This window comes from Diceros bicornis, chromosome 5 (genome assembly GCF_020826845.1).
Source record: "Diceros bicornis minor isolate mBicDic1 chromosome 5, mDicBic1.mat.cur, whole genome shotgun sequence".
NCBI classification, from domain to species: domain Eukaryota; kingdom Metazoa; phylum Chordata; class Mammalia; order Perissodactyla; family Rhinocerotidae; genus Diceros; species Diceros bicornis.
The window spans coordinates 45,765,559-45,791,709 of record NC_080744.1 but is presented as its reverse complement, the minus strand read 5'-3'; the positions used below and the strand labels follow the sequence as shown (position 1 = coordinate 45,791,709).

Sequence of the window (26,151 nt, the reverse complement as noted above, 5' to 3'; positions counted from 1 at the left end):
TTCTTTGCTGTGCCTCCAGTACACCACACGAGCTCCTGCCTTAAGCCCATTGCAGTAGCTGTTTTGTTGGCCTGGAATGCTCTTCCCCTGATCTTGACATGGCTGGCCCCTCCTTGTCATTCCAGTCTCAGACGTCACAGCTTCAAGGAGACCTTCCCTCAACTCCAGTCTAGAGTAATTCCCTCACATACTCATTCTCTCCATCCTATTTTATTCTCCCAACACTTATCACTGTCCCATTTTCTTCTGTGTTCATTTGTTCATTGGTTTGTGGTTCTCTCACCAATAGAAGGTCAGCTTCAGAGAGCAAGGGTCTTGTCTAATTTCTTCACTATTGTACATTCAGCAGCTAAAGCAGGGTCTGGCACACAGTGGGGGCTCATTTAATGTTTATTGAAAGAATAGTTCAGTTTCTTGTCTTTGTAACAAAACCACATTGAAACTTCGCTAAATAAATAGTTGTCAGACAAATGCCATAGGGAATATGGAGAAGACCTACTATTTTGGCAATTTATTCTTACTAGAACCTTCACCAAAAAGTGGGAAAAGTTTACTAAAAGAAAGTTTGGAGACAATTAGCAAACTCCAGTGTCCAAAGTACACCTAATACCCATTGTCACAGATGACTGGGAATTATTTATATTGTAATTTGCTTCACAGATGTGGGAGAAAAGAGATTTCTAAAACAAACAAAATGTGTTTCAAATAAAAGGGAAGGAATAATCATAATCAGTTAAAATAAAATGTTTTTTTTTTTTCTTTTAGACAATCTTTGTAACAAAAAGGTGTCTACTCAGACCAGCCCAGTGGTGTAGTGGTTAAGTTCAAGCATTCCGCTTTGGCGGCCCTGGGTTCATTGGTTCCGATTCTGGGCGCGGATGTACTCACCGCTCATCAAGCCACGCTGAGGTGGTGTCCCACATAGAAGAACTAGAAGGACCTACAAGTAGGATATACAACTATGTACTGGGGCTTTGGGGAGAAAAAAAGAAAAAGAGGAAGATTGGTAACAGATGTTAGCTCAGGGCCAATCTTCCTCAAAAAAAAAAAAGGGTCTACTCGCTTCTACCTTAAAAAGATGGCACACATAGCTTATGATCAAAACCCGTCTCTAATGAAGCAATCCAAACCAGGGCACAACTAACGGGTTATTTTGCTGTATCTTTGGTGGGAAAAGATGAGACAAAGCCTGTGACAGAAGAAACACATTGGGCCCCATTTTCCTCATAAAAGTTCTGAGAGCAGCAAGTCAACAGTAGATGGAGGACATGCCTATTCAATCTCTGAAAGAGCCTTACTGATTTGATTTTAAATTCTGTACTCAAGGGCTGGTTGCCTCCTCTTTAGTCATCTTCTACTAACAGTGATGCCAAAAGCACTGAGTAAGATGGCCATCTAGCACCAGTCAACCAGGAGTTCTTATGGAGCACCTGCTATGTGCCCCTCACTATGCTCCAAATGACAGGGAAGACCTGTGAAATACAAGCCCCTGCTTTGAGGAACTTACAACTCAGTTAAACAGATAAGACAAACTATGAGACCACTGGACAGTGACCAACTGCAGTGGATATCCAAGTGCTGGCAGCGCTGAAGGTGAACTAAGAAGACAGGGTTTGGCGGGGGAAGAACAGTAGTAGCAAGTATCCCAGGAGAAGGGCCTGAGCCACAGAGCTTCCTTGCTGCAAAGACAGGATGGCCAAAGGCCTGAGCTGGGAACAGGCAAAGTGTGTTTGTGGGCCTGAAGAGAGCAATCTGACCAGAACCTGGGGCAGCCTGTCCATGAGGCTGTCCTCACGTCTGAGGCTTTAACATCCTCTGCTACACATGCTACACAAAGGTTGCAAACTAACAACCCATGGTCTATATCCAGCCACAGTGATGCTTTCTTGACCCACATATTGTTTTTTAAATGGGAAAATTTTACATAAGAATCTGGATTTCTGCTTTTCCTTGAAAAACTGAAAAGTCTGGCAGTGCTAAACCTACATTCTTGCACAGCAGCTGCTGGCTGGAGCCAAGGAGGAGCTACCCCTTTTAGACAGGGCATGCATACTTTATTTCCACACAGTTCCCAACATTCCCAATTATCTGATGCTCAGCCTGCCTCACTAGTTTACATGCCTGCCTGGTCCTTGTAGGCATCTGTGTGTGGGACTCGGGTTCCGTAAAACTCTCTATTACAGGAATTCTTGGCTAGAAAGGGAAGAGTGGACAAACCAAGTGGGTCATCATGCCATAATGAGTCACGGTTACTGCTGTGAACAAATGTCACCTCCCTTGGGTGCACTGATAGCTTTGTATTGAACTAAAGTCTGTCTTCTTGTAACTTCTACTCTTTAGTCTTAGTTCTGCTCCCCAGACATATGTAAACACAAGATAGCCCTTGAAAGATCTGAAGAAAGCTCTCATGTCTTGTTTTTTACACATGGATGAGAATCCACTAAGTGCCAGTTTTAATACTGAGGGAACAACAATGAATATGATAAGCTCTTTACTCTCAAGAAGTAATAGTCTAACAAAAGACAACAAGTGTTGTTGGCAAGGATGTGGAGAAACTGGAACCCTTACACACTGTTAGTGGGAATGCAAAATGATGTAGCCGCTATGGAAAACAGTACAGAGGTTCCTCTAAAAATTAAAACTAGAAATACCATACGATCCAGCAATCTCATTTCTGGGTATATAGCCAAAACAATTGAAATGAGGATCTCAAAGAGATATTAGCACTCTTATGTTCATTGCAGCACTATTCACAATAGCTAAGATGTGGAAGCAAAAAATGACCATCGATGGATGAATGGATTAAAAAATGTAGTATATACATATAATAGAATAATATTCAGCATTAAAAATGAAGGAAATTCTGCAGTATGCAACACCATGGATGGACCTTGAGGACATCATGCTAAGTAAAATAAGCCAGACACAGAAAGGCAAGTACAACATGATTCCACTTATATGAGGTAGCTAAAATTGTCAAATTCATAAAAATCAAAGGCTGGAATGGTAGTTACCAGGGGCTAGAGGTGGGGAAAATGGAGAGTTATTAATCAACAGACATGAAGTTTCAGTTAAGTAAGATGAATACACTCTAGAGATCTGCTGGACAACATTGTACCTACAGTCAACAATAATGTATTGTACACTTAAAATTTGTTAAGAGGATAGATCTCATGTTAAGTGTTCTCACCACAATAAAAAATAAAATAAATTAAAAAAAATTTTTAAATAAAAAAAGTAATAGTCTCCTAAAGAGAATTTGTTAAACAAGAACGATAAAGAACAACAGATGCTAAGGCAGCTCCTCACAGCTGAAGTGGAGGCACAAATTCAAGAGGATTCCCTGATCTGGGTTAACCTGAAAACAGAACCTGAGACAAAGACTTGGATGCTGTTAGCAGAAATCTAGGAAGCAGGGGCAAAGGAGTAAGGAAAGTGAGACGGGAAAGGAGAGAAGCCAATAAAGGGTGCTTGGTGAGCAGGTCACCACTGTGGACAGCCAGGGCCCAATTGCTCAGGAGTCTTTCTGAAGAACCATAGAGAACGTGCCTCAGAATTGGCCCACCAGAGGATGGGAAGGTTAGGGCATTTACCCATGGACACTCCCATTGTTGCCCCCAGAGGGGTTAACTTCTCCACAAAGATGGGTCTGGGCAGCACAGCTACCTTCCGTGACTTTGGAGAATGCCCCAAGACAACAAGAAGAGATGCACACTGCTGCTAGCTGGACATGGACTGCTGGCCATGCTGAAATCAGGTGGGCCAAGGGGGTGGGGCACAGTGATCATGACCTTCATGGAGGAGGTGAAACCAGCTGAGTTTAAAAGATGAGTAGTGTCCAGCAAACCAATTAAAAGGTGGGGTAAGGAGGAAAGAAAAGGATTGGGAACTTAAGGCAGACAGAACATCATGAGCAAAGACATGGAGATTAAAAACCACAAGGTGCTTTTAGAGAATCCATAGAACTTTGATGCAAAACAAAAGAACTTTGATGTGACTGGAGCATAAAATGAGGATGAAGAACAGAAGCAACAAGAAACATGGTGAAAGAGAAAATGGAAACAATAGGCAGAGGCCAGATCAAAACAGCTTCGTTTGTTACGCTAAGTAAGGTATATCCTATCAATAAGTGGTTCTCGGCCTTTTTAGGGTTATAGAACCTTTTCATAATGGAATAAAAGCTGTGGACTCTCTCCCCCATCTGAATGCACAAATATCCAAAATTCTACATATAGTGCAATATACACACATATTTCATAAAGCTGTCCTTGGATCCAGGTAAGAATTCCAGCTAGAAATAAGAAAGCATTACAGGTTTTTAGTAGTTACATCAGTCAGCATTCTTGTTTGTAAAAAACTGAAACCTTACATGGACTAACAATAAAAAATAAATTTATTTTAAAGATATTAGGGAGCTCACACAATCTATTAGAATTACATATTCCTATTCTCTATTAGACTGTGAGAAAACCAGGTGGAAATGGGTCAGAAGCCAAGGGAAGCAGGCAATGAGGAACGCTGCGAAAGTCACTCCACAAGGCTAGATGACACTAGACACTAGATACTTTATCAATGGACCCTGTGCCTATTAGACTCAAAGCCCCAGACATAAGCACATGCCAGGACACCAGGATGAACCTCGAACCATTGTTCACACTCAGAGGACAAGTGACTTATGAGAGGCAAATCTGACCCCTCCGCTTCCACCATAGGAGGCAAGACCCTCCCTCTCACCAACATACACACAGCAGGAGATTTCCCTAGGAAAGGGGCCTGGATACTAGGTAGCCAAAACTATGGCACTGGCCCCCAGCAGCAGTGAAATACCACAACTCTATTAGTATTTAAGTCTTCTCCTCTCCAGACCAATCACCAGCTTCCCTCAGGTGACTGGATATCAAGTCTTCTTCACTGATGATTCCTCTGAACACACATTAGTCTGTGTATGGTCTTCTTTTTTTTGGTGAGGAAGACGAGTCCTGAGCTAACATCCATTGCCAATCTTCCTATTTTCGCTGAGGAAGATTAGCCCTGAGCTAACATCTGTGCCCATCTTCCTCCATTATTTGTATATGGGACACCACCACAGCATGGCTTGATGAGCAGTGCACAGGTCTGCGCCCAGGATCCGAACCTGCGAACTCCGAGCCACCAAAGCAGAGTGCGTGAACTTAACCACTGTGCCACAGGGCCGGCCCCTATGTATGCCCTTCTTAAAGGGTGGATCCCCCCGTCTGTCCTTGGAGTCGGTCCGAGGAGTTCAAAGTAGAACTGGACCATCGTCTCCCTCACTCTCAATATAGTGAATTTCTTCCAGTGGCCTCCTATCACCAAACTGCATATAGGTTGTGTGGAGATGGAAGAAGGCAGAGCATTGGTTTTCAGCTAACAAGCTAAAAAGTGATAAACATTTTGGGAATCAGACTTAACTTGGATAAAGACTTCATCTCAGGATAATTAATCAAAACAAAAGAAATAAATATGCTGGTCTGAGAGAATTTGAAATCTTGATCACATAAGTGTATAATTAATCTTTCTGAGACTCTAATACCCCAAAATACTTTCCCACTGTTTGGGTAAGGGGCTAAAAGCAGTTGTGGCTTTAACTGTCTTTGCACAATCATGTAGCTGCACGCTACTAGCCAGTTTCTCTGCAAAACAGAAAGCTCTACTGGGCTAAACACAGAGTTGGTTTCCAAGAACAGCAATCCAGAGGTGGATGGGGGAAACCACTTCAGAATCCACTCTGGAGTCCTCTGTTTTCCTATGCAGCAAAGTTATAATAAGTCCCTGCTCTGAGGCATAGAATCTTAGGAGTATTTAAGCAGTAGAATGGAAAAACACTATACAATCCTCATTGAAGTTGGACTGTGGTTTCAAATTTCTTTTCCTAGTAATAATATTTTTCATAAATGTGAAGTTTCTGAAATAGTAAAACCCACAAAAAATAAAGTGCTGTTTTCAGCCACATTAGTATCCCATTCCCACGCTGCAAAGATTAAATTAAATTAGCATTTTACATTTAAGAGGAAAAAAATTTTTAACTACCTGGCTTTTAAAAGCAAAACCACTGATGAAAAATATATATATATGCACTTTCAACATAAACTACATTAATCCATGGAAAACTACATTCCAAAAGGCATTTGTGAATATTTTCAAGTCCACAGCATAATGCCATTTTCTCCGTGGAGAGTAACAGCTCCCCACACGTTTACAACTTCCCTTGCTAAGATTTCCAAGAGCAGCAAGAGCCGGCACTGTCTATGTCATAATAAATTCTACCCTCTGATCTTTAAACATTTGCCTCACTCTGCTGTAGTCACCCACACCTGCATTTTACACTCTGGCAATACACTAAGCTCCTGTTAACTCCAGGGCCATTCAAATGACAAGACAGAGCCCATTGCTCCCTTCCTTTTCATGCTATAACTTCCTAGTTTGGATTCTTTTCATCCTATGTCTGAACAATTGTTCTACCTTCTAACTGGTCTCCCTCTCACCTCTAATCAACCTTTATACAGCTGCCATAGTAAACTTCACAAACACCATCTTGATTGTGGCGTTCCTAAACGTTTCATTGCATCAAACATGGGCATATTTTTCCATTGTCCAGTAAATGAAGGACCACACATTCCAATCCATCAAGACGCACTGAGTCCTCTGAATGTGCTTGATCCTTTCCTACCTCTTATAGTGTGCTTGTGCCACCCCCTGCTTGAGATACCCTGCCCCACCACTGCTTGTCCAAGAGTGGAGGCCCAGCATCGGTATTCTACCCAGACTAGTTCTGAAATCCCTGAATCTCTTTCAATGTCAGCCCAGATGCCACCTCTTCCATGAAGCTCTCCAAGAACATTCCAGTTGCTAATTGCTGTGTTCCCTTCTACTCATAGTTTCTCATTAAAAGACTAAATTCTATTGCTTTCCTATGTAGGTGGTCTCTGGTCTTTTTGGCTGTTGCATCGATGGCCTTTGCCAGAATAAAGGCTTCCTAACATTATAGAGGTCCTAATGGACTGAGAGTGTTCATTTTGCGGTCTCTTCCACCCTATTCCCTCCTAAAGACAATACAAGGAACCATCTTTCCCAAACTTTTTTCAAAAAAACTATGCAATGCCTCTACCCTGAATGTAGAGACGGGTATCCTGTCATGTTTTCGTCTGGAAACCTGCAGCACGAATGACAGTAATTGAGATCTCATGTGGTTAAAACTGTGAATGTCTACACAGATACAATGGATCATTATTTTTGTTGTCATTATTGACATTTGGTAATAACCTGGTAAAAGTCACTAGATCCATGTATAGTTACTTACTTCTGCTGACTCACATGGAAACAAACTCACACAGTACATAATTTCCCACTTAGAAATTCTTATCAGGAAAATTTCTTCCACCTGAAACTAGGTACTTCAAAAAAGAACAAAGGCATAGGAAGTGAACAACTAAGATCAAACAGAAGGAGATGTTTTCCTGGACCATGCCTTAAGATTCTAGAATGACAGTCTCCTGAGAAGAGGCTGTGTGAACTCTACAAGACAAGAAAGAAAGTGACAAGCCACCAGGACTAAGAAGGCTCTCACCAAAATGCAGAAAAAATGCCAGTATGAGAGAAATGTATGACATAAAAAGAGATCACAGTATGTCTAATTCTTAAGTGAAAATAACTTGAAATTTGATCAAGAACAATACTCGTTGTCCCAGATGTCTGGAAAGAAATGTCAACTTTGTATTTTAACATAAGAAAGTAAACTGGTTCTCCCTGATATCACCAAGATTTGATGGGATGAGACTCACAGCTACACAGCACAGGGAAGTGTGGTTGTCATTAGGGCTGTTTCCAAATGTTCCAGTTCTCCTTACACAGGTTAAGACAGACTGCACTTCCCCACACCCTCTGAAGTTCATCACATCCACATGACTTGCTTGAGCCAATGAAATGAGACTAGAAGTGACTGTGTCACTCTCTGGCTGATGTTAAGTGCCAGTGAGCGATTAGCAACATTTCCTTCCTCTGGTCACAGTGATTATGGACAAACATATTGAGATGGAGCCCCCCTGAGCCTCGGTCCCTGAGTGTCTTGGAGGAACAGATCCATTTGTTAACTCGTGTTGGATATGCAGAGTGGGCAAGAAATAAACTTTTGTTGGGTCGAGCCACTGAGACTTTGGAATTGTTTGTTACTGAAGCACAATCAACATGAACACACCAATATAGGAGATAATCACTTTGACCAAAATAAACCCATTTAACTATGAGAAAAGCAGCTTTGTATACAAAGAAAATATTTACTCATATGGAAACCTAAAAAAGTAAAAATGAAAGCAAAAACAGCAAAAAAGGAAAATAGGAGTGCAAGATCATGCCTCTTAGGTAGATGAAGACTATAGCAGGTGTTTTCCTAACCCAAACCAGCAGTGGGGCAACAGGGTACACAATGAGAGGTGAGCTGTCCTCACATCTGCAGAAGCCTCATTCTACTCAAAGCAGAGTGGCTAATAAATTCACAGCTGACCCTTCGACAATTTCATCTCTCAGAAGGCAGACATATATCCATGATAAATTCAAGCAAAGGGAATACTGAGTAATGTCAAGTTATGTATCTTGGACTTAAGAGAAATATACACTTAAAAGTTTAGAAATTGTCCTTTTCCTTTCCTTTTCTTCCCTTCCCTTGAGGCAGCCATGAATGGTAGGGCCAGCAAAGCCAGAGACAAAGAGGCAGTTGGGGCTAAGAGGGTGGCCGGGAATTACAGGGTCAGGGCCAAGGAGGCTGGCAGGGCTGGAACCAAGGTGGTGATCAGGGCTCAGCAGCCCAGGGGGACCAGCAATACCAAGGCCAACGAGGCAGCTGATGTGAAGAAGGTAGCTGGGAGGGTCAGGATACCAGGTACAGACAGGGGGAACAAGCAACTTAAAAAATATATATTAGGAATGATAGGAGGCATATATTTTGCACCCTTTAAAGGTCTATGTAGGGGCATCAGGTGCCATTGAGGCTCATGTACATTGTGACTTATGTGCTAGCTCACTTCGTTGGCATGGAGCAGCAGCCAAGGGCACAGTGCCCCCGGGTCCCACTGGCCCCTCCTTCAGCTTCTCTGACTCTTAGGCCCGGTACACGTGTAGCTTCACCTGCAGGACACCACTATCATCAAAGTTGGAGGCCTGGAGGTGGTGAGAGTCCGACACTGGCTCCAGTGCGTCCTCATGGGCTCCAGCTTGTCCTTGTTCTCCCCCACTTCACATCTGTCCTCACTTCCTGACTTGGTTTCCTGTTGACTTCAGGCTCCAGCCCCAGATACAAAGACATAGCCTTATGCAGACTATTTAAACAGCGTATACAACTGCATATGGTCAAATCTACATAATAAATCCCTTTCTCTGATAGAATTCTGACTGTTACAGCCTCATATCACATAGTGATTAAGACTGTAGAGGAAGGGCTCTAGAGTCAGACTGCATGGGTTTGAATCCCAACTCTGCTGCTTTTAGCTGTGTGACCTTGGGCAAGTTGCTTAAGCATTCTGTGCCTCAGTTTCCTCATCTGCAAAATAGCAAAATATTGCAACCTACTTATGGGATGTTCCTAGCAGCAAGACCATCTTAAAGCCAGTCTTTACCCTTTATGTTCCTCTAAATTAAATCTATATAACTTGTGCTATATTTTCACTTTCATAGATTTGAAATGTTTTAAGAAAAAATCCATATGTGACTTCAAAGACAACTGTCAAAAATATTGAGATGCAAGATAGACTGCTCTGTTAGCTGGAAAACTTTGGTATCATTATGTCAACCAACACAAACCTAATTAGTGCTGTAATGGCCAAATGCATTTGCCTTTCTCTTTTAAACAGTATTTCAAACAAACAAAAGCAACACCTACCAAAAAATTCTTTATTTCCTAGGAGCTGCCTAACTCTGGGGGTTTGACTGTCATATCTCAATAGTGTGAATAGATTAGGAGAGTGGGGGAGGGTGGGGAGAAGGAGCGGTGAATGCATCAATATTTGAATGTGTCCGTCTGAATGCGTTTATGATACAGTTTACAGCCTTGAAAGACTATTTCATGCAGGTACTCTAAATGGGAGGGCCATATTAATAAACAAGGATAGCAAATGTTTTAAAAATACTTAGAACAGTGCTTGGCCCATAGTAAGTGCTGAATGTGGTTGTTGTTAATATTATTATTATTAATGTACATGAGCAAATTTTTTTAAGGGCTAGATATAACCACTCTTTAGCTAGACTTTGAGTGCATTCTTGAATTGGCCTCCTACCCATTACTTCTCCATATGAATAGAAGAAAATTAATTTAATTCATTTATTCATATAGCAAACATTTGCCAGGAATACAGAGATGCATAAAACAAGGACCCTTTTTCAAGGATACAAATGTTGTGGGAAGATGGTGCCTCATGGCTCACATTTAGCTGCTGCCACTCTTTCAGGGTTTATCTCTGGGAAATATCATTGTAGTAACTATTGTATGGGAATTTCATGTGAGGCTGGAAAAGTTGTTTCCAGCTTACTTTCATAGCTGTAGGTCACCACAGTCTATGGGGCTGCTGTTGTCAGGAAGGTAGATGTCCCCTTCCTCCTTCCCTGCAGTATGTATGGTCTCCCTGAAGCTGAAGGCTCAAAACACAAGGATGACCTTCCTAGAGAGAAGAAAACTCTTCTTTGAGAAAGAGGATCAGAGTGTCTGACAGAGGTAAATGTTTAATCTCATTGGTCTAACTTGACCACATCCTCTACTGCCAGCCCTGTCCAAATCACATTAACTCGAGAAACTTGGGGAACTCAAGGGTTTGAGGTACGAAGTATGAAGAGGTGGTTAAGCTCATAGGTTCATTCTGGGCCTGCCTCAGTCCAAGATGGCCAATGTATTTAAAACTACTACAGGGATCAACTCCTCCTCCAAATGTACCTTCAGAATTTGTTTCATTCTAGCTCATTTAAAACTCTCACCCAAGTGGATGAAAATTCCAGAATTCTCCTGCTTTTGTGGCTCCAGAATGGCCTCAGGAGCCGGAAAGAAGTTTTCCATTATTAGCTGTATGGGATAAGAGAGGGATTCTGAGCTCCAGCCTACCCATCAGTGGCTCAGGTAACAACCGGTCGGTACACAGCACACAGCACTGTTGTAATTCCAACACACTGGTGCTCGGCTGTTCCTACAGAAGTTGAGAGTTTGAAGATGTCATGTAAAATCATACTTAATAAGGTATGTTCACATTCATTTTTAGTTCCTTAAATATTTGAAGAGGAAAGGTGAACCAATGAATAGGGATATATGATGCACACATCTGAAAGAGGAAGAAGAAAACCCAGGAAGGAAGCATCATCCCCAAGTGATCTGGGATAACAGTTCAGCCCAGTTTTTCCTAGAAAATAAAGGACGTTTACTCCTGGCATGATCCTGCCCTCTGTGGCCAGGCTGCTGAAGGGTCAACAGGAGCTGAGGAGCAAAAAAGAGAGACCAGGCAGAGAGGGAAAGGAAAAAGAACTAAGTGAAAGCAAATTTTCCCCACACTTGACTTCCAAAACAACTTAAAGCATATCTTTTGTGCATAACAAAAATAGTTATTTGATTTATTCTTTTATACTTTGTTTCATAAGAATCTATTATCTTGTAAAAATGAAAACAATGGACAAAACCAAAGGACTCATTTTTATTTGGCCTAATTAGAACTCCATTGCACAGATTTTAAAAATTTCTGCTCAACCAACATCTGTAAACTCTAAAAAGGTCTATAATTTCCTTTGGGGTTTTTTCTAGGCTCTTTATGGAAAACTTTTCTTCCAGAATTCTTATAAGAACAACAATTGAATGTGTTGAGATTGCAGAATTTAGTGCTTGATATCTTACAAGCTATTTTTGAATCAATTTCCTTGATATCTGAGAACACTTAATTGGAAATTGAAATTACTGACAGACTGACTCGTTTTATATTGTAAAGTATCTTTATAGTTCTCCATTAGATAATAAAAAAAACTACTCTTCTTATACTTAACTGAGATAATCTATGAGGACCGCATGTTTATCAAACGAGAAAATTCTGTAGCACTTCTCACAGTTCTTCTATAGCACAGCTCATGCACATTCTAGCCAAGTTGAGTTTGCTCCTCAAATTAAGCAAGCTGCTGGGTGCCACATGGTTTTACATCTTCTAAGGCCAAAGCACCAGAATGGGAAATAGCCAAAAGGAAACTCTTTAACCACAAAGTAACCTCTTTTCATCACCTTTCTTTCGTTTCAAGAAAAAATCAGACCAAAGCAAAGCCAAAATTCGAAATTATTTCCTTTACTTGATGCAGGATTGCTAAGGCCAGCTTATTAAGAAGCTGAGATAATAAGTAATGGCAGAAAGAGTATTGGATTAAATCAGAAGACAAAAATTGGGGATCTGGCTCTAGCACTTATTACCTCTGTAGTCTCGTAACTACATGTAACTCTCTGACCTCAGTTTCCTCATCTGTGAAATGAGGATAACCATGTGCCCCAGGGTTGTCGTGAGAGTCAAATCAGATGATGTGAGTGAAGAGTAATGTGTAAACCATAAAGTAAATTACAACTCTTTTTGGTTTTTTTACTCTAGATGTCTTCCTAAAGAGCAGTCCATGCCAGTGCCCTGTGCTTGCTCAAAAACCATGATTGTCACTCGTGACTTTGGAGATCACAGGATCCAAACAAATTAGTCAGCAACTGGCCAGCACTTTGTCAGCATATGATCACAGGCAAAGTTGGTAATCCAAGCGAGAGATTCATGTTCAGCCCAGCACAGTGCATCTACGAAGCAGGGCCACCCCAAGTCAGAGGACAGGCTGGGCACTCCCAAAAGGAATGCTCCCAATAAATCCCCCCTCTCTCAAACTAGTGCCCAAACCACTTGACACATTCTCTGCCTCGGTTTCCATTTGGTTCCTGACGGACTCTTCTGTTTATCCTCCAGTGTGTGTCCTTCATTTATCTCCTGTGCTAGATACATGTACCCATCTCTCCTGGCTCTGACCACAGCTTCCCCTTTTCCTCTTGGGTCAAACCTTAGGAAACACCCCTCCCAAATCAGCCTGGCCTGTGAGACTGTGGAAACCCAGACATTATGCCACATCCTTAGATAATGCCTACCTGTGGGAAAGGCCTAACAATCCTTAAATTATTCCTAGCCAGTTCCTAGTAATGGATTGTAGCCATTCTAAACAACATCTAAAGGATTTGAGGATTTTGCTTTGTGTGTTTAATTTTAATGGCCTCTGAGCATTTCTAAATCTAATTATTAGAAATTTGGAAAGAGAAAATAACAATGGTACAGGGGCCTTTGGAAGTCTGGCTGGTTTAGCAGAGGCTGTAAGCCATAGTTTGATTGTAAACATCTTTCGCCCACACCGTCACCTCAAGATCAACAACTCCCAACTCACACTCATAGCCACGTAAGGAAAGAAAGTAATTTTGGCATAAAGAGAACACTGGATTCCACATCCCTTTGAGAAAGGCATAGATTTCCATGATGGGAAAATTAGTTCAAGCCAAAACTAAGCATGTTAAAGTATAAGCACCTGGAATAAAGGGGTAGTGGCACCCTCCAGAGTCCTCTGCTGGGAGCATGTGTCATCTTTGCCTCCATTCACACAATCTAATACAGCACCACTTTCAATAAAAATCACATCTTCTAAAGGGTTAAGAGAAACATTTGCTTAGGGTTTTAGACCAATCAAAGCATAAACTCAGAAGGAACAAGGCAAAGAAATAAAAGGATTTTGATCCCTAAAGTTAAAGCTGAGTGCCAAGAGAATTCAGCTGGAAATTTGGCTGAGGCTAGATGGCTGGATTCAGAGAGTAAGTGAAATGATATTAACCCAGGAGACTCTAGAATCCTACAGACTGATTTACAGTCATAGTTTTTTAAAACTTATTTACTGTATTCTAAAAGCAAAAGGGGGAACCCCTGAAGACAATAGAATTACAAAATGGATTCATTTATTCAACATAGATTTATTGAGTGCAAACAAAACATAAGTAAATTGTAGAAAGTGATGCAAGTGGGCCAGTAGGGATGTTATTTTAGATAAAAATGTTAGATTAGCAGGCATCATTTTTACAAAAACAATGAAATCATTATTCTTCAGGGAGAAAAAACTTAAATATATACACAAATACCAATGCATGTACTGTGATTAGCAAATTATCCTTTGCGTTTTCCAAGTTTTTCTGAGAAATTAACTTATTCAAAAAAATGCTAAAAAAAGAGGAGAAGGAAAGAGGCAGATGCAGAGAAAAAGAAACACAGATACAGAGAAAGTGAACAAGCTGTTGATTAAGAAGGGTAAGAAAAGATAAGAATTATATTGAGCTTTTATCTATTGCACTGCTGGGTCTTTATTCAAAGAACATGAAATCAATAATTCAAAAAGATATATGTACTCCTATGTTTATCGGCGCATTAGTCACAATAGCCAAGATGTGGAAGCAACCCAAGTGCCCATCAATGGATGAATGGATAACGATGATGTGGTATATATATACAATGGAATATTAGCCATAAAAAAGACAAAATTGTGCTATTTATGACAACATGGATGGACCTTGAGGGAATTATGCTAAGCAAAATAAGTCAGACAGAGACAAATACTGTATGATTTCACTCATATCTGGAAGATAAACAAACAAACACATAGATAAGGAGAATAGATTGGTGGTTACCAGAGGGGAAGGGGGTGGGGGGAGGGTGAAAGGGGTAAGGGACACATATCTATGGTGATGGATAAAAACTAGGCTATTGGTGGTGAATACAATGCAATCTATACAGAAACTGAAATATAATAATGTACACCTGAAATTTGCACAATGTTATAAGCCAATATGACCTCAATAAAATAATTTTTAAAAAGAAGAATTAAATTGAGCATTTAAGATAGGTTGGAACTGCATTTCAGAAAAGAGGATAGGGAAATGGAATGGTTCAGCCGAGACAACACTGTCCACATGGGTGTGTATGGGCTCAAAAGGGAGATAGGACAGAACAGAGTTAAAGCCAAATTGAGGAGAAACTTAACATCCATATTAAGGAGTTTAGGCAATGAGGTAATGGTGAGCCTCTAAAGGTTTCTGAACTAAGAAGTGACACCAAGAAAAGACCTCTTTAATAAGATCATTTGACAGTAAATATTCCCAATGTCTATTAAGGGTTCTTTGCCTCTTCATGAAAAGTTCCCAAATCTAATTATATAGTTTGGATCTTTATGTGTTCTACAGCTTTACTTAGATGCTTTGCCATATCACCAGACAAACTCAATTTTATATATATACATGTATATAATACTCAAATTATATATATACATATATATATATAAACTTATTTTCTTGCCCCCAAAATTATTTCCCATACTACAATTCCCTAATTGTCCCCATCCATACCTCTGCCTTCCTTATCTTCTATTTCTTTTCTTCTTCCCTTCTTTTCCTCCCTCCCTCCCTCCCTAGACACAGGCAATCATCAATTCCAACCGAACTCTCCTTTACGGCCTTGAGAATCTACCCATTGTGATATCCACCAACCATCGCCTATTTCAGGCACTTACATGATGGAGAGTAGAACAATAGTCCCCTAATTGGCATCCTTTTAGCCAGTATTTTTGGCGTCCTGCTCATACTGCACACAATATCTCTTGGCACATGTTTTCAAACTCTTATGTCTCTATGTCTTCTCTCAGGCTCTACTCTCTGCCTAGAATGGCCTGTCACCTCTCTCAGCCTGGGAAATCCATAAATTTCTTTTAAGATCCAGCTCAAATTCAAGTCACAGGCATTAGTTACTTTCTCCTTCACACTCTCGGGACTCTTGATAAATACCTTTTTTACAGCAGGTATTATTTACAGGGACTGTGGTGTGGCACTCTCCTCCATTAGACACTAGGTCACTGTACGTAGAGGTCATGTCCTACTTATCTTTGTATCCCAGTCTCCAGCATAATACCCAGCCCAGTGAAGTCAATACATATACTTGTTGAATTTCAAAAATTGGACCATGTCTTAAGTCAAAGGATAAAGGCTATTTCTCTGGAAGCTCTCCGTATTCAATGCCCTACCCAACTTCTTCATTCAATAAACATTTTATTAACTCCCTCATTATCGATAAAATACGTACTCACAAAGTATTTGACAAGGCTGTTGGTGATCTTGGCCTACCTACAAACTCAGCCTTATCTATCACTCACCACCGTGTACATTATTTTCAAGAAACACTCAACTATCTGTAGTTCTCTGGACATATAATCCTCTCTCACTCCTCTCTCCTTCTGTACCTGCAGTTTTATCTGCTTGGAAGTCTTTCTGACTGCTTGTCTACCTAGGAAATTCCTATTTATTCTCTAACTTTTGTCTGGTTGCTATCTCCTTAGTAAAGCTGGCTCTGACCTCTTTTCTCTATTACCTCACTCATTACTCTATGCTGGATCAACTTTTTCTTTATCTGTTTCCACCACTACTTTGTAAACTCCCTGAGGATCAATCCTGTTATGTTTATCTCTGTGTTCCCAACGCTCAACCTCAAGGCCTAGAGGAGCGGGGAGAGGAGAGGGAAGGAGAAATAACAAAAGTAGCTGACATTTATGAGAACCTCCACTACCAAGCATTGTTCTTAGTACATTACATAGATTATTCCTTTAAGGGAGGTATTCCTGTTATGCCTATTTCATGCTAAAACTAAGACAACAGAAAGGTTAAGAATTTACAAATTTAGTCATAAATCTAGTAAGTGAAGAAGCCCAAGATCCTAATCCAGGCAGTCTGGCTAACCTTTGGTCTGCCTTTCTGGAGTAGAGGTCAGCAAACTTTTTCTGCAAAGGGTCAGATGGTAAACATTTTAGGTTTTGTGGGCTATTCAGTCTCTGTCACAACTACTCAACTCTGCTGTTGCAGTGCAAAAGCAGCCATGCCAACATATGGCTATGTTCCAGCAAAAGTTTATTTTACAAAAATGGGTGGCAAGTCTGATTAAGTGTGTAGGCCAGTTTGCTCTTTCCAGTTCCAGAGACACTATAAATCTTCATCAAATTAAATTGGATCTAACAATGTTAGAAACCAAAACCTTCTCCCTGCCCTTAAATCATTCCCTTATCTTATCATAAAGTAGGTGCAGCCTTTAAGACATTACTTGGCAGGCAAATCCACTGTAGGCACTCAATAACCAGTTGTAGAACTGGACTGAATGGGATGGAAATGGGACCCTGAGCCTGATGTTTGCGCTAAAGTCCCACCCCCCAACTCTACCTCAAGAGACTATTGGATCTTAGCTGGATGTCCTGCCCCCAGCACTGACTTCCCACAAATAGACAACCTTTACTTCTGAGCAGCCACTGTGAGGCTCCACCCTGTACCTCCAACCTTTACCTGGCCTTCCTCTCAGGTATCTTATGTTACCAGTATAAAAACAAAATTACTTCAAAGCAGCAGACAATCAGAAAAAGCTTCCACACTACAGTGGGCCACAAGTTTCAACCTAAGCAGTGAAAACTTCCTGGTGTTCCCGAGTGTTGTTCCACAGTAGTTATGGGCACTGCTCTAACCTAGACCTTTTATATAAGTAGCATAATAGTCAGAAAAATGGGAAGGGAAAAAAAAGAAGAAAAAATGAGAAGCTTATTGAATCATGAACTTTTTTTGTTTTTAATTTTTATTTTATTTATTTATTTTTGTGAGGAAGATCAGCCCTGAGCTAACATCCATGCCAATCCTCCTCTTTTTGCTGAGGAAGACTGGCCCTGAGCTAACATCCGTGCCCATCTTCTTCCACTTTATGTGGGACGCTGCCACAGCATGGCCTGACAGGTGGTGGGTCGGAGCACGCCTGGGATCCCAACCCGGGCCCGCCAGCAGCGGAGCGCGCGCACTTAACTGCTACGCCACAGGGCCGACCCCTGAATTCTGAACTTTTTGAGGTCAGGAACCAGGTATTATTCACCTTTGCCTATAGAATACCTGGCATATAGGAGACTAGGAAATGTTTGTTGAAAAATGAATGAATGAGTTTAATGAAGCTAAGAGTCTGGATAATTGTTTGCCAAAACACACACATTCTCCAAATTCCTCAAGCATGCTTCAAAATCAGTAAGATAGATGGGGAAGTTGGAAACTTCCTATCCGTGAGTGGGGGAACAACCCAAGCCCTTACTTTCTCCAGCAGACTTACCATCTTGAGTGTTTGGACTCAGGATTTGGGTCCGGAGATCCTGCAGGCTAATTCCGAGACACTTGCAGACCTCCTCGGGGCTATAGGGTTCAGGGTGAAGGGCATCCTCTGTGATCAACAGCATTTCTTCCAGACTGACCCCGAGTTTGGCCTGCACCTCCTCCAGCCGCAGGACTTTATCCCATTGCAAGCTTTTGTACTTAGCCAGGAGCTGCAAATTCAAACCAAGATAATGATCAGTTTTCATTTCAGAAATTGATATGTACTGTTTTAATTAGTCAAATTCAACTTTAAGCTGTTTTTCTTGTTCCATTCAACCTATCCACATTTTCTACCATTCCTGGAAAATGCACACTGGGTTCAGATGTTTGGAATTAAAAATGCTTGTGTGACACTCACAAGCTAGTTAAGTATCTTTCCTAAAAAACTAATCCCCCACTGATTATTTTGCCTGTAACCACTTTCCCTCAGAGCTATTTCTTTGAATAATTTTGTTCTTTTCTCTCTATTCAGTTCGTCCCTAATACACCACTCTCTATAAAGTCTACAGAGAACCACTCAAATCTCACATGACCTGGGTCCTGAGGTGGACACTGTATGCCCGATTTCATTAGAGTTCTTCCTGTTTACCACATGCCTCTTTGAAATGGCTAATGAATTTAAATATCTGGGCATTTGGAGTAAAGTCCCAGATTTTAAATGAAAACCTCATTGGTGTCCTTATGAAAAACCACTTCATTAGGTTGCTGGTGGTAGGAGAGCTGTAGGTTTCTCTACCCTCAAGAAAGGAGTTTGGCTTCCAGTTGTATCCTGAGGCACCTCCTCAATCTGGTGGAGAGGGTTAAGTATAAACCAAATCTTCGTAACCAGGTCCACTCATGGGAACACCAATCCAGAATACGTTTCCCTCATTCTCCCTAAACCACTGACTGAGCCCTGTAGATCAGGTGACAATTAAAATAAGATGAAGATATCTTTCATCCTGAGGTCTATACAATTCAGTGCCTGGGTGTGAGGACAGCAGGTGTAGATGGTGCAAATATCAAAAAGAAGCAAGCAAAAGGGGAAATTAGTCCTCAAGGAAATGTCCATCTGATTTACTCTTCTATTAAGCTGATGATTTGATTTTCTTTCTTTTTGACAGGAAGCAGGGTTTACCAAAATACCATTGTACTTTGGTTAGCGCCACTCACTTCTGAAGAATGTTAATAACAGGAGTTCTTATATTCATTAATCCTCTTTTTAAAACTCTGGCTCATACATTTGAAAGGAGTTAATGATTTTAAGGTAGAACTGGGAGAAGAGACAATAGAATTTTATTTTCCTGTTCAATTATTTCACAAAACATGGTGCCACTTTTAAAGCAAGAACACAAGCTAAGACCTTTCTTTTGACCTTGTTTGCTTAGCACATTTAGTTAGTGTTTATTAGTGGTGCTGGATTGATACCTCCACAGATTGCCTGATTCATTCATTCATTTAATGCATTCATTCATGGTCTATATTCCAATGTATTACAAAAATAATTTGAGAAAACTTATAAAGACATACATAAAGCAAAAGAAAAAATACACTATATTTATTTTATACAGAAAAAGAGATGATGTCAGTGATCTCCTGGAATAATGCTTTCTTGAAACATGGATCCAAATCCAACTGAGATAAGCAATGAAGCTAACAGAAATAATTAACACCCATTGCTGCATGATTTAAAATGTGTTTTTTATTTCTTTTAATCTTTGACAACTCTGTGAGATAGGTGTTATCACTCTATTTAAGAGATGAGAGCAAGTGACTTGCCCAAAGTCACATAACTAGTAAGAAACAGAAGTGGAAATTGAACCCAGGTTCTATAATTCTTTCCTGCTTCCCCAAGGCCATATTCAGTGAGGTATGACTGATATCTATGTCATGCCACTCACGTTAGTTCAAATCACCACTCAAGTCTTAGAAATGGATTTTTAAGCACCAACTAAGATTTGTGTTAGAAGAAAACATTCCAGTTATTTAAAAACATTTTGATAGATGAGGTCCTTCTTAAAAAAGAAGAAAAAGGAAAAACATCAAAGAATGGCCCCCATTGATGAGAGTGGGCTCTTCCTAAGAACCTTTCAGTCCACAATCTCCAAGTCCCATCCCTGGCCTCACTTCAACAACTCACATTGCCTCAGGCACTTGATCCCAGGAAATTGGCCCAGGGATTGGTTGGGAGCAAGTCTGCCGCCTACAAGGTTGTTTTCAAAGGCAGCCTCCCTTTGCGCCTTTCTTCCGTAGATAGAGGCACTAACACACAGAAGTTCACATTCACTCCAGCAACATCCCAGTTTGCTGTTGGGTCCATTTAGCCCTCAGCTGGAGAGTCCATGCAGCCAATTTGGTGTGTATTCAATTAAGGATGAAATCTCCCACAGGCATTCAGCAACAGCTACACAGCCATGAGCCACTGAGCAGTGCACTACATTATGGGAGTAAAATAGGAAAACCACTTAAGCCGTTTGAAATTTGGCTCAGGAAACAGCAAGATGACTTGCAGATGAGGGAAGTGGGTGGGTAAGATAGCTGCTGCTCAGAGACAGAACTTCCTGAGGGAATTTGCCCCTTGCAGCCCTTGGTGACCGGCCTGCTTCACATTTGTGAAGCAGGGCCATGAGGCAGGGCTATGGGTCATTTCATCACAAGTTCCTCACACAGCAGCAGGATGGGGAAATAGGAGAAAGCAATTCTTTGTTAACATTCACCATTTTCTTTTCACCAATGGAAACATTAAGTGTTCATATCAGATACCACTTCTGGAAGGTTCCTGAGCCTGTTCCATGCCCTGTGGACAAGAATGCAGACAACAAGTGCCTTGTCCACAGTCATGGAAAGAGGCAGATAAACAGTGCTAGAACCCTGTCTTAGCTTGGTTTCTCTCAGAAGCAGCCCCTGCGACAAGAATTTGGAGAGGAGGGTGATACCAAGAAGCACAGGTAAAGGAGTAGAAAGTGAAACAGGAAGAAAAGCCAGTACAAGGTGCACTGATGTGACAGGTGAGGCTGGGCCTGCGGGCCCTCTGGAACCTTTGTATAAACCCCAGATGTCTCCTATCCGTGGTCAAGAAGGCTGGGAGATTTACCCACGAACTCTCATCTGTCATTGGTTGAGGGCTGCTTCTAAGGGTATTAGCTCCCTAGCACTTCCAGGTTAGCCCAGGTGCAAACTAAGCACTCTCCTGCAGCTAGAAAAAGCCCTCAGTCTGAGAGCGTCACTGGGGCCTCCAGTAAGAGGGGATGGTAGGAGACTGCTAAGACACGGACCCTAACTCAGGAGCCCGACTGTCAGAATACGCCTCTCTCTGACTTTCTCATTGCACTTAGCAGTATTAACAAATCAATGGGAAAAATACCAAGTCTTCTCACCAGGTCAGCAAAGGGTAAAACTTCTAATTCCTTCTCTGAGCCACCTCTAAAAACAATTCATTCAACAAGTTGTTTTCCATACAACAAAAGCAGCTGTGTTACTGCTGTTTCTGGTTATATAAATCACACGTGCTTATTTTTAAAATTTCAAAAAGCACATAACAGTTCGAAGTACAAAAATAAATACAAAGTAAAATAAATCATCTGTAATCACCCCAATGAGATAACTGCCAGCCACCATTTTGATAACCATCTTATTATAGATTTCTTTATACATACCAACACATATATAGTTTGACATAAATGGGATCATACCTAGCTGTTTTTATTGGGGATATATATATATATATTTTTTGCTTTATCTCTCCCTCACCCATTTCCAACTACATAGAGCTATTCCCCAGCGACTTCCGTGTCCCTGTTCCACTCATAACCATCATGAACACATTCACCACGTTGATCTTCCCCAATGTTAGTCATCCCAATTGTCTGTGTTCTCCATATTAGTTTGCAGACCACAGAAGAAATCTGATGACATCTGCACAACTCTGCAGAATGGACCCACTACAATCCTCGCTGCCCGCTCAGCACAGCCTGTCTGTTTTCTAAGGCACCCCAAGCATCATGCTCTGGACCTCATTCACACCTAACTCCTAAAGGGCACAAGGAAAAAGAGCAGGGGCAAAGACAGACCTGGACTCTTGCTCTTACTTAAAACAAGTCACAACCTACCTTGGCTGGAAATTCTCAGTATGGAAAATTGGACACTTAATGGCTGCTTCACAAGTTACTGTGAAGATTAAATAGATGATAATAAAAACACCTAGCACCCTGCCTGTTCCAGAAGAGGCACTCTGTGAGGGTCAAGTTTCCTTCCCTCCCCACATTCCTCTGCCTCTCTTGCTAGTTCTCTGCCACCTGACACCTTTTCCTATGCCATCAAATGTAGACAAATGTTTCCTGGCTTAAAATTCCTTATTCCTAGAGCCATTCCTCCTCATCTTCCTTGCTTTCACTGTCCAACAGCTAGAACCAGTGGCTCATAGTCACCACGTCCAGGCCCTCAGTAGCCACTCTAACTATTGAATGTGGCCTCCTAAAGGTTCTTCCTTATCTCCAAACTTCCAAAGCCACTGGATTTTTCTCAGTCCTCTTATTCCTTAATGAATCAGTGGCTTCTGGCACTCTTCAATACCCACCTTCTTCAAATTCCCTGTTTTATTGGTTTCTGTAGCATTGAATTTGCCTGGTTTCTTTCTCACCTCTCTGGTCCTTACACCATTTCCATGCATGACTCACTTTCTCTTTTCGTTATTTAACTGCATCCATCTCCCAAGTTTAACCCCTGTCCTTCTGATCGTCTCTGGCCACATTCTTTCCCTCAGCAAACTGAACTTAGCTCTTGGTTTCAACTATTATCTCAAAACACCTGAAGGCTATATCCCTAGCCAAGAGATACAATCCAAGCTCAAATTTCTAACCACTTATAAGACAATTTCACGGGGAAATCTCATCACCTCCCACTTTCCAGCCACCTTCCATCCTACCTTCTCCAAACCTATCAGCAGTAGCACTATGCTTTCCACCCATTATTTCAGCTTAAAATTGCAGCCCTTATTGACTCGACACTTTGCCTTCATTCACACACATCTGTGTACCATGAGTGCTTACTGAGTACCTACTACTTCCCAGGCCCTAGGCAGACAACAGTGAATAAGGCACGCATGGCTCCTGACCACATGGAGCTCATAGTCTACCCAAGGAGACAGATGTTAAATAATAATTACACAGTGAAGAACTTAATCCAATTGTGATAAACTGCTATAATGGAAAAATACAGGATGTGGTAAGAGCGTATAAAAGGACATTTAACATAATGGAAGTGGGGAGGGTAGTCAGAGAAAACTTCCTCAAAGTCACGGTGTTTATGCCAAAAGGTAGACAGAAACCCAATCATAGAGAGCCTTATACCCGACACTTTACTGGGTCCAGTCATGGCTTGTCTCATTTCTTTCCCTTTTTACCCCTTCCTCACTGACACTCTAAGACCCACTTCTCTTCAACCAAGGCAAACAAGTTCCTGCTGCCAGATAAATATTTCTAAAATATCTTGCTAACAACATTAGTGGCTCCCCATTGCTTCCAGTACTAAGCCTGAGTGATCCTTAGCACAGCACTGAAGGCCCTGCCACAACGTGGTTCCACTAAACACATCAACCCCATTCCCCAATATGTGCATCCTCTGCCCTGCAGCTTGGTCTGTCTCACCATTCTGGGAATACCCCACACTAGATCTTGGCAGAGCGCGCTCTACTGAATCAACAGGCTGAGTGAAATTGGCCACATTCTTGGGTATTTGGTTTTTCTCCACTCAAATTCAAGGAAACCACCAAAGTCCTGAGAATATTATGCCCACTTCTCACATTCTATCACCAGACTGAAAATAAGTTCCATATTGTCCACTAAGTGACGGGAGCTAAAAAACTGGGTGAGTAAAGGCCTCCGACCAGACAGGCCCTGTAAAGAATCATACTGTAAATTTTACTTGAAGTGTCAAAAGACCACATGAAACTCTCTCCTTCATTGCTCCACATGTTGCCAAAAGGAGCTCAGGGTTTGTAAAAAGCAACAGCATTTCTCTTCCCTTTTTGACTTCCCGTAATACTTATCAACATCACACATCTTATCCCTCAATATAATTAAGGGATTATCTCTTTTATTATTTCTTTTATAGAGATAACACATTTCTGGAAAGGTTTAAGCCACTGAATATGTGTAAAATATGAAAAATTTTGTGCTCATTAAAGATTTCTGGCCACTTTGTTAACTTAAAAACATAAAAATGTTCTTCTTCACTTATAAGTATCATTTACCCAAGTAATAATTATAAATCTCTATTGAGTTTGCTTTTAAATGTTTTTCATTTTAGTTCAAATGGCACTAAAGGACTCTGACTTTTAATGAATTTGTATCAATTAGGTTTTTGGAAGCTGTCGGAAAGAGAGGAGGGAGAAGGGAGAGACAGAGAGGGAGAGAAAGGAGACTTGAGAATAGAAGAAACTATCAACATTAAAACAAAACAAAGAAAAATCATCTTTATTAGATTAGTGTACTTCCCTGTGCTAAGTAGATACAAAAGGTACTCATTTTCAAAAAAGGAGCTTGGAGAGAAAGGAGGAGAAGAAAAATAAGTGTTATTCATTATAATTTTGCCATGTGGAGCTCTATCTAATCAGTCTCATTTTCAAAACTATCCTGATGAGTCATTTCTCCACTGATACTTCATTTTTATTGTCTGAAAACAGAAGGTTTGTCCAGATTAAAACAAACTTCTTTACCTTTTCACTTCCTGATTTGATGAGCCCATTTCCAAACAAAAATTATGTTCCTTCACATGTTGCCGAAAATGAAAGAATGGAACCATACTATGAGGAAAACATGCTTAGCAGAATTCCAGCCTATATTCCTAGGCAAAAGCATATTCTTAACATCAACACCTATGTGTGCAGCCCATATTGCAGTTTTATCTTTATTTATCTTTTGTACAGAACCTTGGATTCTAGTGATTTGCAGCAACATGATTTAGAAAACATTCGCCATCTTAATAAAGTCTTTCACTTTTCTTTCTTCCATAGTTTACAAGAGAGACAAATGCAGAGTATTTAAAAGAATGTGTTTTATCTACACTAATTGGGAGAAGTGTGTGGCAAAAAGCTGAATTCAGATAGATGCCAATTTCACTGACCAAAGCACCTCTCAAACACACATGGAGTTATACAGCTAAGCTCAGATAACATTCTGAAGTACAGGAGGGTCTGCAGTGGATTAAGGTTTTCAGTTACTACTGCTTCCAAAAGAGATGCCCTTTTTCTAGTTAACTCTCAAAAGACTCCCCCCATCCTGACAACTTTCACTACAGAGATTCAGCACCACAATTTTATTCCTCACTTTCTTCTCACATCTTTAGAAGTCGGTAGGCACAACATGAACCCATTTCAAACGTCTCGGACTTGTTTTAGCTCATCTATGGATCTCTTAGAGGATATCTAATTTCGTGATAAGAATTTGAAAACATGTTGTGTATATTTGAGGTCTTCTCAGGAAGGCAGAACTTACTCATTGATTTCAAAATAAAAAGTCAACAAAAATAAGCCCTCAAACAAATAAGACACTAATTTCTTCCATCTCCTGAAAAAGGAAGTTTGTCCTAAAGGAAAAAAAGGTTCACTGAAGCCTTGATATTGAAAAGTTTACTGTACCACTACTTCTCATAAATGCGCTGATCAGATACTGTGAAGAGTTTAATATTAAAACATTTCTTTTACATAATTTTTATAAATTATCTAAGTTCCAAATTTAAAACATTTAAATCATGAATTTAAAAAAATGTTTAACCCCAAAATTTTCCAGAAAAAAAAATTTTATTTTTCTGACTCATCATATCTTTATCTCCCCAGCTTCAGAACTTCAGAAAGTAGGAGTAAGGGAAAGTCAGTCACAAGGGGTAACTACACCTCACACATCTCCATGGTAGCTAGTGCAGTGCTGGGCCCACAATAC

General features: G+C 40.7%; 1 protein-coding gene across 4 annotated transcripts in view; it reads right to left on the bottom strand.

Moving 5' to 3' along the window:
* Positions 1 to 26,151, bottom strand: part of GALK2 (galactokinase 2) — a 135,032-nt gene that overhangs the window by 16,978 nt on the left and 91,903 nt on the right. For all 4 annotated transcript variants that reach the window (XM_058541540.1, XM_058541539.1, XM_058541538.1 and 1 more), the window contains one exon: positions 18,195 to 18,405. In XM_058541540.1, the coding sequence (XP_058397523.1) occupies positions 18,195 to 18,405 (211 nt within the window). The remainder of the gene's footprint in view (positions 1 to 18,194; positions 18,406 to 26,151) is intronic.